Source organism: Haliotis asinina, chromosome 12 (assembly GCF_037392515.1).
Source record: "Haliotis asinina isolate JCU_RB_2024 chromosome 12, JCU_Hal_asi_v2, whole genome shotgun sequence".
Taxonomy (NCBI): Eukaryota; Metazoa; Mollusca; class Gastropoda; order Lepetellida; family Haliotidae; genus Haliotis; species Haliotis asinina.
This window is the reverse complement of record NC_090291.1, coordinates 31,459,616-31,475,672: the sequence shown is the minus strand read 5'-3', so window position 1 is coordinate 31,475,672 and position 16,057 is coordinate 31,459,616. Positions and strand designations below refer to the sequence as shown.

Genomic DNA, 16,057 nt, shown 5'->3' with positions numbered 1-16,057 from the left:
AACTAGCAATTGCATAGAGAGTAATTCAACAACAGTATGGACTAAATACGTGTGGAATGAAGAGCTCTGTGATATGTTTATCTCTAAGTTCCAAAGCCTGTATGGAAAACTACATAGAGAATTATATCACTATATAGACATTAATATTGAAGATTCATTAAATGTTTTTACTGAACTGTACCAAAGAGCTGCAGAACACAATAGGAAGGTATTTTCAGGTTTCCATGACATTAATTCCAAACCTCAGCCCCCATGGTGGGACGAAGAACTTGAACAATTAAAACATTTGAAATATAAAGCACTGAGAGACCATAGAGATAATAACTTAGATATATTGATTTATAAAACCCTACGTAAATCATTCAAGAAGACTTTCAACTACAAACGAACAGCTTACTTTGATATTCAAAAAGAAAAACTTATGGCAGCGAGAAACAACCCAAGAGAATTCTGGAGAACACTAAAGCAATCAGGTTCAATATCAACACCTGACAAAACATACGATATAAGTTGTGAAAACTGGTACAATCACTTTTCAGGGCTTCTTACTGAGTGTTCTGGTAATGTGCATGACAGAGATATCAATTCAGAGGTCTACAAGGATGAAGAGCTTGTAACATTAAACTGTGACATTACCGAAAATGAAGTCTTATTTCACATTGATAAACTGGCAAAAAACAAGTCCCCTGGACCAGATGGTATTGCAATTGACTTCATTAAAGCTTCTAAGACATTTATCAGTAATTACTTAACAGTGCTGTTTAATAAGATTTTCCAGGAAAGTATTTTTCCTGTGCACTGGGGCAGAAGCATTATTTGTCCTTTCTATAAATCTGGTGGCAAAAGTAACCCTAATAATTACAGAGGTATTTCTCTTATTGATTCAGTGTGTAAAATATTCACTTCCATTCTTAACAGTAGATTACAGGTTTGGTGTGAGGAGAAGAATATTATTCATGAAGCACAGGCAGGATTTAGGAGCAATTATTCTACCACTGACCACATTTTCTCACTTCAAGCTATGGTTCAGAAATACTCAGTTAAGAAAAAAGGAAGGTTCTACTGTCTGTTTATTGATTTCTCTAAGGCCTTTGATACAGTTAATCACAAAATTCTTCTGTCAAGTCTGAAAAGAGTTGGTGTGGGTGGTAAATTCTATAACATCTTGGTATCAATGTATGATAGGTTGTCAGCCTGTGTTAGAACATCTAAAGGTCTGTCAAGCTATTTTGATTGTAGTATAGGTACTAGGCAGGGCTGCATCCTCAGTCCCCAACTGTTTATTATCTTCATTAATCAGCTCATGCAAAGTATGGAGCAATTTGGCGGCCGTGGTGTATTTATTTCGCCTAACGTTAATAACCTATATGCTCTAATGTTTGCGGATGATGTTTCCTCAGTCTCAGATACAGCATTCCAGCTACAGAAGAAGATTCATGGCCTTGAGAATTTTTGTCGAGTCACTGGTATGAAGGTCAATATTGATAAGACTAAGGTTATTGTGTTCAGAAATAGTGGGCCCCTTAGACAGTATGAAAAGTGGTTTCTTTTAGGGCAAAAGCTGGAAGTTGTTTCATACTACAGGTATTTGGGTATCGTGTTTACTCCTAGGTTAGTGTGGACTAAAGCTCACACTACTCTTGCATCACAAGCCAATAAAGCCGTTATGGCTATCTTTAGATTCCAAAAACGTGTAGGTTTTCTGTCATGTGCAGATCTTTTTAGAATATTTGATGCTATGGTAAAACCGATTCTCTGCTACGGTTCAGAAATTTGGGGTGTTACCCACTGTAAAATCATCGAACAAATACAGATAAAAACATGTAAATATTTCTTAAAAGTTGGTAAAAATACTTGCAACAACATGGCACTAGGTGAATGTGGCAGATTCCCTCTTCAGCTTACTTATATGTCAAAGGCAGTTAAATATTGGTGTAGACTTTTAACTCTCCCAAGTTGTAGGTTGCCCCACCAGTGTTATTTAATGCTAAAGTCACTAGATGAATCTGGACGAACGACTTGGGCATCTCATATCAAGAATATATTATACAGACTTGGGTTTGGCTTTGTCTGGATTGCACAGGATATTGGTAATATTGATGTATTCATGTCTGTTTTTAAACAAAGACTATCTGATAATCTTTCACAAGACTGGTTCTCATCGCTACATAATACAACCAAGTGTTCTAATTATATACTCTTTAAGTCCACCTTGAATGTCGAATCTTATCTCTCTATAGATATTGCCCCATATTTGAGAAATTCTTTAACAAAATTTAGATGCGGCAAATATAAACTTTGTTCTGAGACTGGCAGATACAACAATATCCCTTATGATTCAAGATTCTGTCACTTTTGCTATCAAAAGAATTTGTATGTAATTGAAGATGAAATACATGTTTTACTTTATTGTAAAGCCTACCTAGACATAAGAAAAAAGTTTCTGGATAAATATTTGAAACACCCTATGTCACAACACAGTTTTATAAACATTATGACCTCAAAAAATATAGATGTTATAAAAAACTTATGCCTATTTTTATATAATGTTGGGAAAATAAGAGATTCTGATGTATTTAGATAAACGCATGTAAATTCTAATTATACCTATGTTTGTATTTTGGGCCACTGGCCTATTACTGAATAAAATGTCTGTCTGTCTTATATTAAACAATGTATGACAAAATATTGCACTCTCTGCTACTGATGTAAATGCACTATAGGCCTATGGTCTCTTCAGTACTGTAAATAAAGATTTATTTAACAAAATATGACAGTTCACATGTGTATATTTTCGTCCAAAACACGCACTTATGGAACTTGTGTGTTGCTAGTGGATACATCTGGTTTAAGGACGTAATACGTGAACACTCATTAAGGTGGGCATGATGCACCCTATGCATTGAGGGAGAGGTCATCCGTATTGGAGCTTGTACAGTACCACCCTCTCTCGCAATCACAACAGCATGGCTAGGTTATCTCATCGACACCCATGAACACATCATTAGGCTGTATTAAAATGACGCCCAGCTCCTGAGTGAAATAAAATAAGCGTACGAAATAATTCTCCTAGACGAAGTTCTACCTACACGTTTTTAAAAACAGTTTTTATTTTACCCCGGATACTTATTCCTCAAATTGAGTGAGTTTAGTTTTACCCCGCACTCTGCAATATTCCATCTATATGGTTGTGGTCTGGCATTTATAGAGTATACACCAGACACTCCAGTGATCAACAGCGTGAGCATCGATCTGCGCAACTGGGAACCTATGGCTTGTGTCAACCAAATCAGCAAGCTGGGCCACTTGATCCCGTTAGTCCCCTCTTACGACAATCATAGTCTCCTTTTGTGACAAACACGGGTTGCTGAAGGCCTACCACACTCCGTATCTTCATGGATCTCCCAGCCCTTGAACGTTTATTGGTTGACATCTCAAGACACAACGACTTCTTCCAAGAGCACAAACACGCATCCATATGTGTTCCATTCGATTGAGGTCAGGTGATCTCGATGGCCAGCCCGGAAGTCAATACCTGCATTTCACATGTGCAGTTGTGCCCAGCTTGGGTGTTCAGTACGGTTTGCCGGGTTTTATGTGGTCTGGACAGTTACGCGATTCCTAAATTGTGTTGCTAGTTGACGTTGCGGTTGTAACAAGGTTATGTAAATGACGTAGCCAAATTTCATTGCTCTCGACATGTGACGTCACACGAGGAGGTTCCGAGCCGGAGCGATGAGATGTCGTATCCGTTTAATAGACACATGCCTTCATAACAGGGTCATATGAGACTGGCAAGGATCGAGCACGCCCATGCACGTTCTGTAACAGTTGTAATGCGTGGCGTGTGAATTGTTTATCTCTCAAGGGTGGTTACGATATTTTGCTTGATCATGTGCTGGTTCGTTTTTTTCACAAATCGCATGCTGCATGGGGCGTTGTTCACGAGTGAAATGGGCGTATGCGACCTGGCTATAATGGCATTAGTCAATATTGACTACCTTCCTTGTTCTACACATTTCACAATGAGTGGAATACAGTATAGGGGTACATCATCACGTCCTTCTCAACGCCTTCAAAAACTCACATTGTTTGTACTCTTTTAACCGTTATATATGGAAAACCTGTGGTTGTCACAACTGCAGGTGTAGACAAACCTATTAACAAAGCAGTCTACCCCCGGAAATGTACATGAATACTACACCAACCCACAAAGGTATGTATACCTCCTATTACGTCACGTGTATTGGTATATTCCATATTCCAGTTATCATATTCTTCTGTATATCTGTCTTTAGTGTTTTTGAAGTGTAGGAGAAAACATGCCTCCGGTTTTACATTGTCTACCAAAACCGAGGAGAAGTATTTTCTCTAACATATATACCGCCAATGATGGGTAATTACAATGTAGATGATCATTTAATGAAGCTACATAACAATAACTGAAGTGCGCGTAAAATCAATTTAATGATAGTAATTGTAAGTAGATAATTAACCTCACCCCTTTTGTCTGCCCGGTGGCCGTGCGGTAGAGCGTCTGACTACTGATCTAGGATTTGCAGTTCCTATCCCGGTTGGGAAAACATTTGTATCGTCAACGATATTTTTCAATTGTTTTCAGACACCCATGTATCATTTGAATGTTGATGTTCATATAAAGTAAGGAGAAGTAAAGCCTGGGAAACGGTCCTACTAACGAAAAGTAAAACCTGGGAAGAGTCCTTTCTAGCGAAAAGTAAAACCTGTCCCTCCGAAAGAAAAACCTCCAATGCGGTTATTCTGGGAAAACAAGAGATGACCTAATATATAGTGAGAAGCACGCGTTAGGTTTACGTGTGTATTTCATTTGTTAAAAGGAACGGAACATACCATGGCTGTCGCTGGGCCGATGGACCCTCTGCAGAGGCTGAAGCATGATCTAAGTGATGTCCCCCACTCTCTCCAACTCGAGCACATCGTCAACACCAAACAGGAAAGACGTGTTTCCATACTGGAACGAATCGAGTCAGAAGAATCGCAGCCATGTGGCTATGAAGAAGAAGAAATCAGTCGAAACAATTTTTTATCACTGCTGCATTTCACCACTCGTGAAAAAGAGAGAGCACTGGAATTAAATTCTAAAGTCTGTGAAAATCACCCGACTAATATAACAGCATTAGTGAACAAAGCCGTGATGAAAATGGCGACTGGGTACGAGTATGAGTCACAAGAAGCTGTCGAGCAGCTGCATAAACTGAGGACTAGAGATGACTACAAACAGTTACTCGTGGTTGCCACAGCCGAGCAGGCGTACTGCATGTCTCGCATGGCCCCTCATCTGTATGTCAGAGCCATTGACCTTTATGAAGATGCCATTAAAGAATTTCCTGACCAGTACCTGTGGAAATTCGGGTGTGCGATGACCTGTAGGAGGTGCTTAAGGATATCTATGTGTATCAAGGAAATGACACCGGAAAGACTGAAAGAGTTTTGCGAAAGAGCAGCGCGATATCTTTCTGAAATTACTATCCGCTGCCAAAAGCAACATCTGATAGCAAAAGCGTTTGTGGAGCTGGGTTTTCTGTACCAATTGCTGAAAAAGGCAGTTTACCCTTTAACTCGGCAGATTGCCGACCAAGTCAAATTAGAAGGTCTATCACTGACTGCAGGGAAATGTTTTGATAAGGCCCTTGAAGTAGTCAAGAAAGCCTCTCTAAAAGATGATTTCGTTCTTGGAAGATGTGGCAAACTTCTACTTTTTGAAAGACCATACCATCAATATCCTGACACTTTACTGGAGTGTTATTCGCTACTTGAGCAAGCATATGCTATCAGACCAAGTTCATATGTTTGTGATAATCTGGCGAAGATTTTAATCATATTGACAGAGCGAAGCTCTAGTGATGCCGGTGTTCGTGGTCGTGGTCGTGGTCGTGGTCGTGGTCGTGGGCGTTGGCGTGGTCGTAGTAGTGATAGCCCGTGGAGCTATCGTGGACATCACTTTGCTATAGGCTCCGAAGGTGGTAGCATAGCAGAACTGCAGAGACCACGTGCTGCTGGGACATCGCTACTTGCAGGGACTGCAGAATCGGCCCCAAAGATGCAGACGAGCAGTGATCTCATGTCTGATAGTGATCTGGCTCCTGAGTTTGCGAAACTCTCAATACAACACCAACTGCGAAGAGACAGATCTCCCAAGAGGCTGAGGAAAATACTTAACTCTCCAAAGCAGTTAGTAAAATACCCCAATCACGAAAATCTGACCAAGGCTGTGTCTTATCTTCAAGAATCAATTGATATGACCAAGGGATGCAATCACCACGCCTTGTATACCTTAGGATTAACATATAGGCGACTTGATAAGGTGGAGACTGCAGAGGAGCAGTTTCGTAAGATCATCGCTGACCCGAATGCTTCACCTTTTCACAAAAGTGTCGCATATGAACAGTTAGGCTTCTGTCTGTTTGAGAAGATGGAAGGGAGTCAGTATAGTGATGAACAGAAACAGAACTTCAGAAAGGACGGCACGCTGATGATGAGACGATCCATAGAACAAGCAGCCATTATTCTTGCTCAGAGTCCAACAATGGGAAAGGAGGCTTTAAATTCATGGGAGGCTCTACCCACGCTAAAACAGCTTCTAAAAAACGAGCCAAACACGCTTGACGGTGTCAAGGAAGTAGCAAGTCTGTGCGCACTAGTTGGTGACCTCAAAGATTCCATAGAGTACTATGAACAACTGCTACCCGTGGAACCTGGCAATCCTTCTGTGCTTTCACGAGTCATTAAAGAATACATGTTTGTAAGAGATTTTGAAAATGCCCACTCATGCCTTAACCTTCTGTTGTGTACACAAGAAGGGCGACAGATGGCGGACAACGAAGAAGATTTAGTTTACCAAGTTTATCTTGGGACTGCTAAGTACCTACTCGGCTCCGAGCCCACTTCTTCCAACAAAGACACTATACGGTCGTGTTTTCAGAGTGCTTTTATTCACAGACATGGCTGCACGTCCAGTGAAGATGACGGAACCTGGGACGTCTTTGTACTGGATGACCCCGAAGAGACAGACGCTGAGGCAGACGCAATCCAGTCATGGTTCAGAGAAACCTGCGGCTTGTCTGTAACCCGAAATGCTGTTAATGCTCTAGGTTATGAAGTTGAACTAACAGCAGAAATTAATGCTAAGAGTAAATGTAAATGTCTGATTGTCCTGTTGGGCAAAGAGACTGCTACCAAACGACTAGAGAAACTTGTTGCAATTGCACAGCAGTGTGATGACCTGGTACTTCCCGTACTGACCTGCCCACAAGAGATCTGTCAGAGCTTGAAAGACAAACGCCCAGTAGAATTACCACCAGACTTTCTGACATGTCAGACATCTCAACCACTCATGAATATTTTTTTGTCTCTTCTGAAGTTGGATTATTCCAAATTTGCATGGTTTGATGAAACAAGCAAAACTGAAACACAGTAATTTCATGTGCATAGACATCTCCCGTAACCTACCTGGTGTCTGACGTCGACTGCCCCGATGTGACATTGTGCAAAGTTATCAAGAGTCCCACCAGATGTCTTACGATATGCCAGATGATATGGGTCTTCAATCTGGCTGGCACAAGGTGACATTATACAGGGTTATCAGAAGTCCCACCAGGTATGACAGACGATATGGTCTTCAGTCTGGCTGCTACAGGCAGTCAGGAACCAGTGTCTGTGAGCCAGACAAGTGTCACTCGTCTACAGTCTGTTATACCACTTGATCACAATGCCAGTGTGGCCAGCACTACGAAGGTTGTTAATATTGACCGTAATTTACCAGGACATCTGATCAGTGATACTGATTTTTGTGTATCTACATATTATCACTGTTTATTTGATGCGTCAAACTGCCTTATATAAGAGCAGCTGGTAAAACAGTTGTTTTTGCTTTTATTCTATCTGTAATATATTTTTTCCCTTTCTGTTCGTGAATTAATTCTTAAAGCAACTTGCTGCTTCGTGGTTAGCAATATGTTGCATGTAAATAAGGTGATATGTATAACTTAGACAATGATTAAGCAGCTGATCACAGTACCAATGCTACTACTGACATGATGATTGGCTGTAACTTATCAGATACATATTTGCGATTCCTTTGGTACTGAGAAGGTATACATTAACACTGTTTATTTATCACTTATGTTGTACTATCTTGCATTAGAGCAGATGGAATTGTTTGCACATGAGGTAGTGTCTATAACAAAACAACGCCCAAGCAGTCTGTTATAACAGTTGACGCAGTACCAGTTATACCAGTGTCATGATGATTGTAAACATAACATTGCCTTTGACTTACTAGCCAATTATGTATTTAGACTGTGACTTACTAGCCAGTTATGTTTGATTTCTTTGGTACCGAGATGGTATACTTTAACAACGTTTACTTCTATCATTTCTACCCAATATATTGCACTATCTTGAATGAGCGCTTATGTAATTGTTTGCATATGAGGTGGTGTATACAACAATGATCAAGCAGTTGATTATAATAGTTGATCATAGTACCAAGCCATCACCGCCATGATGACTGTAAACGTTTGCTCCAACTTACTAGCCATTTACTTGTGATTCCTTCGGTATCTATTTACTTCACGCTATTATATAGAGGAATGCATTAACACTATTTACTTCACGCTATTATTTACATGTATGCATTAACACTATTTACTTCACACTATTATTTAGATGTATGTATTGACACTATTTACTTCACGCTATTATATAGAGGTATGCATTAACACTATTTACCTCACGCTATTATTTAGATGAATGCATTAACACTATTTACTTCACGCTATTATTTACATGTATGCATTAACACTATTTACTTCACACTATTATTTAGATGTATGTATTGACACTATTTACTTCACGCTATTATTTAGATGTATGCATTAACACTATTTACTTCACACTATCATTTAGATGTATGTATTAACACTATTTACTTCACGCTATTATTTAGATGTATGCATTAACACTATTTACTTCACACTATCATTTAGATGTATGTATTGACACTATTTACTTCACGCTATTATTTAGATGTATGCATTAACACTATTTACTTCACACTATCATTTAGATGTATGTATTAACACTATTTACTTCACGCTATTATTTAGATGTATGCATTAACACTATTTACTTCACACTATTATTTAGATGTATGTATTGACACTATTTACTTCACGCTATTATTTAGAGGTATGCATTAACACTATTTACTTCACACTATTATTTAGATGTATGTATTGACACTATTTACTTCACGCTATTATATAGAGGTATGCATTAACACTATTTACCTCACGCTATTATTTAGATGAATGCATTAACACTATTTACTTCACGCTATTATATAGAGGAATGCATGAACACTATTTACTTCACGCTTTTATTTAGAGGTATGCATTAACACTATTTACTTCACACTATTATTTAGATGTATGTATTGACACTATTTACTTCACGCTATTATATAGAGGTATGCATTAACACTATTTACTTCACGCTATTATTTAGATGAATGCATTAACACTATTTACTTCACGCTATTATATAGAGGAATGGATGAACACTATTTACTTCACGCTATTATTTAGAGGTATGCATAAACTCTATTTACTTCATGCTATTATTTATATCCATTATGTTTGGACTATCTTGAACAAGAGCTAGTGGAGTTGGTTTCATACGAGGCCGTGTGTACAACAATGATCAGTCAGGCCACCATAACAGTAGATCATAGTACCAATATTACCAGCACCATGATGACTGTAAACACTGACTGAAACTTTCTAAACAATTGCTTGTGATTCTTTCTGTATCAAGAGGATCTACATTAACACTGTTTATTTCTATTTATTACTTTTATCCATTATGTTGTACTTTCATGTAGTAGAGCAGATGGAATTGTTTGCACATGAGGTGTTGTGGATAACAAACAATGATCAGGCAGCCCACCATAAGAGTTGATCATAGTGCCAATGTTACAAGCGCCATGATTGTAAGATTTGACAGTAACTTACTAGGCAATTGATTTATAAATCCTTTGGTATCTCAGAGTATATATTTACAATGTTCACTTACTCAATGAATCGGGCTGTCATGCATAAGAGCAATGGATAGCGTTCTTAGGATCATGAAATGAACGTGCTTCAGGCAAGTCCACGATCAGTACGTGCTGTCAGACGTGGCTTCAGCCGTAGTTAGACTTAACATTGAGTGGATACCTTAACTGCACTTTCAACCACCTATTTTTCACGCTAGTTTCAGATATCTTTCCGTTGGTTTGAGGGATGTGTAATTTTGTCGGAAGTATATTATACTACCTTGGAGACAATTGCTTCCTTAGCTTGCATATTTTATGTTTTTATGTCTTTGAGTTTGTTACATTATTTCACAATGTATTAACAGTTACCATAACTGAATGTGCTCTGGTTGGAGAAAAATCTTCAGCATATCCGCTTCGTATCATATTACAATCAGTTATACATCAGTGTTTATATTTAAGCAATGCAGATTGTTGCATGACCTTGATGCACGAGGGTATTAGAAGTGTATAGATTTGAATAGGCGCCGTAACGATAACTTTGAAAGAAAACAGGAACAGGAACAATTAATAAAAACAACAGTGGGACATTTCTGACTGCTATTCAGTTCGTACAAGTCAAATGCCCGGTGAGCAGCTATTCTCTTTACTAATAATTTTGACTTTATTGTGAACAAGGAGTTGGGTTTTTTGTTTGTTTGTTGTTTTTTTAAAAAAAGTGGTAATTACAAAGCAACAAACATTTAGATAGATAAGCGCATTTATTTACTTTAAAAAAATTACGGTCCAATTGAGGATAAACTAGACTTTTATAAAGAACTTGCTAAAGTTATCGAGGAATCAGAAACAGATTACTTCATTCCCTGTGGTGATTGGAACTTAATTCTAAACCCTTTGCTTGAGCTTTACAATTATGCAGTGTAAACAAAGCTAGAGATAAAATACTGGACTTAATTGAATATTATGATTTGAAAGATCCACGGAGGCTATGTAGCCCTGGTGAGAGGAGCTGTACATGGACTATTATTTCGATGCTTCCAAATACGGATTCATTAACGTTAATAGATATGGAAAGGCGTTTGACTCCTTAGACTATAAATTTATTCAGGAAGTCGTAATATATTATAACTTCGGCCTTTCGTCCGGAAATGTATTCAACTCTTTTACAAAAATTCAGAATCTTGTGCTTTGGTCAATGGTTTCGCCAGTTCATCCTTTAAATCAAATCGGGGCTGCAGACAAGGAGATCCCATTTCCCCATATACATTTATTATGTATACTGAAATCTTAACACGATTAGTTACAAATAATTCTCTAATTAAAAGGGTTAAAATAGGCAGTACTGAACATTTGTTGGACAGCACTTCCTTGAGCTTGGACGGAACAGGCAATGTTTAATGGCAGTTTTGAATACTTTCACTCTTTTGCTAGGTCTTCGGGACTGAAAGTAAATATCGATAAGACCAAGCTGATTTGGATTTTAGACTGACAATATGCAAATATTGTAAAGCGGTTTGGGCGGAATCCATTAAACTGCTAGGTGTTCACTTCAATGTATCCTTAGAAAATATTATAAATGATAATCATGAAGTGAAATTTAAACAGATAGGTAACTTAATGAGACTATGGAAGTGTAGAATTCTAACACGTCTGGGAAGAAATACTGTATCAAAATCCCTATCGGTACCAAAACTTAATCAGCTTTTCGCAACGGTACCAATGCCAGCAAAGGCTATTATTACTTTCAGGCAAAATGTTTTCAATTTATATGGAATAATAAACCAGACAACGTTGAAAGGGAGAGGATAATTTGCAATATAACAGATGTTGGAATTAAGTTCCCAGTATAATAGATTAGTATATAAATATGCTCAAAAGCTTTCGTGGGTTAAAAGACATTTGAATGTATAAAGAGTTACGTTACTTTTCTCAGTGAATCAAATGTCATACCCAGTAACATTTTTAAATGGATGCAGGACATATTAATGTATTATCAAAATTTAGTAATTCGTTTTGGAGAGATGTTTTTCTTGCGTGGAGTGAATACCTTGGTAAAGTTGGGAGGACTCGATCAGATAATTTATTTTCAGTGTATATGGTACCATGACAATGTAACCATAGACAATAAGTCAATATTTTTAGGAAATGGTATGAACCGGAAATAAGATTTATAAATGACTTTGTCAAAGGTAAAGTTGTATTTTTTTACAGTTCAGAAATACATTTAATATTAAATGCAACCACCTAATCTTTTATGGACGTAGAAATGCTTTGAAGGTTTCTTTAAACACATATGTTGAATAAAGTGCTTTGCCTTTAAGTCAGCCAATTCTATCATTTGATATCTGTCATATTAAAGTGAGTGTAAAGGGATCAAAATACTTCTGTCACGTATTATCAGACTCTAGGTTTATGGCAACTTCAGCTAACATTAAATGTGATAAAGATATGGTAGATAGTCCTGAAGCTTTGAATTGGAGGAATAGTGACGAAATACCATTTAGATGTGCAGATAGTACTCATTTACGGTTGCTTCAGTAGAGAGTAATAAACAGACTCCTTCCTGTTGAAAAATATAAACAGTGTGTAATAAATGTAAACAATTTGATTGTGATATCATCCACTTATTCTGGTATTGTAAACATGTCAACTCTTTATGGACTGACATTCAACATTGGGTAAACAATGTCGCAGACACTAGAATATTTTTCAATAAAGAAAATGTTACTTTGGGAGTTCCTGCTAAAAACAATGATCCTTTAAATGCTATAACTCTTGTCATAAAAGACCTCATTTTTAAATCGTATTTAAAAAAAAAGACAGTTGGGTCTTTTGAAGTTGAAGTTGTCCATCAAGCAATAGCATATTCAACTTGTGTTTACAATGAATTATTAAGTTTTGGTCCAGTTGTCACCGATTATTTGCTTGACACAGCTTGTGAATGATGCAACATTTATATCTTATACCAAATCAACTTGTCAACGCTACCATTGATGTACAACGCTTCTATGTATGATGTATGATATGCTGCAAGGAATTAAGGTGGAATAATAAAAAAAAATGTTTTGCATTTCGTGGTGAACAATGAACGTATCTTTTCTACTGCTTACTACACGGTCTGCCCAAATGACATAACACTGGATCTGTAATGCCAGTTCCATACCAGTGTTAGAAATAGATTCAAAGTATCACTAGCTAGTGGGGCTTAGGAGTTCAAAAGTCACTAGCCCTTCAGACAACTAACTGGTCCGAAACCCCATGACTATTTATAGACAACACAACGGCGCATATGAGAATAGATAGAGCATTCATTTGACAAATTAAGTTTTTCAGACTATCATCTGTGGGCCTCTGACATTGGCGGGACACACTAACACCCTAACATTATAAAATTATCTTCAGATTTATTTATGTTAAAGGTCACATGCAACCAAAAAATCAAACATAATTAAAACACATTTATCACTTATTCATGACATATAATATACATTGCTGCTTTTAAAAAAACAAATAAACACAATTATAAGCGTACAATCGCGATTCAAAAGTGCAATATTTTGTACTTGGGCTAACGTCCCCCGAAACGAAGCCCTCGGGAGACCGAACCCAGTCATAGCTGGTGGATATGCACTCAAGTGTAACGACGGCTTCCGATTGGCTGTTTCATTTGCTGATATGCTGAGGGTTCATTGTGTGTACAGAAAGATGATCTGTTTGATGGGCATTTTAAAAGTATAGCCAGTCACAAGAAAGTAAGATTCTTTATGGATAGCAACTTCTTTTTGTGTATTTGATGCGTCGTTGCAGTATGGATTCATATACTGTTGTCAAACAAAATCATATACACGAAAAAAGTCGTTATCCATGAAGAATGTATATAGAGATGTTGGGTTTTGAAAATACATTTTCTCTGAATTTGCGCTCGATCCAATAAAAAAATCATGTCAGTAGAGATGGTAAACTACTGCGTGGCTGGAATCTGTCATTCGCCCAAGTATAAAGCAGGACTTGAAAATGACAAGAGTTTTCACCAGTTTCCGTCAGATCCAGTCATCCGAAAAAAATGAATGTAGTTTGTTTGCAACCCACAGACATAAAAACATGTGATGTGTATCACACGTGCCTAATTACATAATGTGGCAGGCACGGGATTCGGGTGCACGAGTCATAAATCAACATATTTTCTTTATGTCGAATAGTCTGATAGGTGTCAAGTTCAAATTGCATGTGGTCAATGATTGAAGCTGTGTATTGCATGTTGTCTTTAGCAGACAGGCAGACAGACATATAGGTGTGAATAAACCAGACATTGAGCTTTCTCTGTGACAGAGACTGCTTACCACAATCAACAAGTTGTTTGACGTAACGAGTAGATTATTTACTTGTTTGTGTACACAACCAAGATTAGACTACTGCTCACGACCTCAGATACTGGTCATGCATACTGTTTCAAGCTCCGCGAACCTATTCACTGCGCATGCGTTATGGACGCAGCGCAGCACAGCTGTTGAAACCAGTTTTCCCCCCAGCGCTGGAGTTAATTCAGTGAAACGTTTGAACTCCGATTTCGCGGGCTTTTTTTTCATCGCGTTTTTTTTCCACTTTATAGGTTGAATTGGCATTTTTTATGATTTGTTTCGGTAAGTGCATACCGAAAGGTACCAGAATCTGCAAAGTTTTGTTTTACGTTGCATGTGACCTTTAAGGACTTCAGTCATCATCACTGAAAGAATCCTCCACATCATTACTGAGTACATTTGAAATGCTGCCATCACTGTCATAGCAGCTGTCACAGTCAGAGATGAGATGGCCTCACCATCCTTTGCTTCATATGCATATAAATCCATCTGCTCATCATCTCTGACTGCCTCAGATTCCTGCGATTGAAAAACCCTCTCTAGCCGTTTGGGTTTAGCTTTCAACCGGTGATGGAATCACTGGATCACTAGGATCATATTTTGGCCCTTCAGATCTACCCAATGACGTTTGCTGCCTAAGATTTGCATAGTTATTCGTTACATTTAACTATTTGTTTATGTTTTTTTAGGACGATATTGTCGCTTAAACTAGCAAGGTCAGGACTCAGGAAGCACGATCAGCTCCGAAATTATCATTAGCCAGGCGAGCTAGCTCCAGTAGCTTTTGACAGGGCCGCGCAAGGGTCACCTAGCATTTTATCAGAGGGCAGGCTGTTATTTCTAACACTGTTCCATCGCCTTGTTGTGACATATCCTCACGTGACTGTACATATACATGTCATCTTATAACTAAGGGCTAAATCTATCTCAGGTTGTGTATATCTCTTAAACGCATTAACCAGTCATAAATACCTTTGTGTATGATGTTTGAAAGATTTAAGAGGTATTAAATTTCAACTAAGGGTAAGTATGGCACTAGAGAAACAACAGGCGAGTGGGGCAACTGAATACACCAGTGTTTGCTTCAGAGGTAAACAGGAAGTTACAATGAACTTAGATACTATTAACTCCGCAATTGATAGGTCATTTGCAAAAATTCGGTACACTAATCAAGGATCTGGTTGGGTGGTTGATAAGATTGACATGGTCTACCTGGATATCGCAAACTATGTTCCACTGAAAGGAGCGAAATCTTTACCCACCCCTATATATTTCGTGGATAAAGACGCTATAGTTAATATTCCAAATACTGTGGAGAATTGTGCAAGGATATCAGTAAGAGTCGGCAAATTTCTGGCTTTCCAGTTATCCGGAAGTTCAACTGGTAAGGTACAGAGGAACCCACCCCCATCTCTCAATTCACAAGATTTGGCTATAAACGTATCTCGGTATGAGGGTAAAACAGTTATAGTCCACAGGATAAGCCCTTTATTATATAAGGAGGGTAGAAAAACGATTAATCTATTTCTATTGGAAAAAGGTGAACAATGTCACTATACAGCGATACAACATTTCAGTTGTTTGGTGTACAATCAATCAAAACATAAATGGAAAAAAGCACTTT

At 38.0% G+C, this 16,057-nt stretch overlaps 1 protein-coding gene across 1 annotated transcript; it reads left to right on the top strand.

The window, feature by feature from the left end:
• The first annotated feature begins 4,870 nt into the window (after positions 1–4,870).
• On the top strand, positions 4,871–7,456 carry LOC137257470 (uncharacterized). Its single transcript, XM_067794801.1, has one exon. It carries the CDS (start codon positions 4,871–4,873, stop codon positions 7,454–7,456), a length of 2,586 nt encoding a protein of 861 aa, XP_067650902.1.
• The last annotated feature ends 8,601 nt before the right edge of the window (positions 7,457–16,057 follow it).

Coding starts and splice junctions, on each gene's coding strand:
- LOC137257470 (XM_067794801.1), top strand. CDS start 4,871: ATGGCTGTCGCTGGGCCGATGGACCCTCTGCAGAGGCTGAAGCATGAT.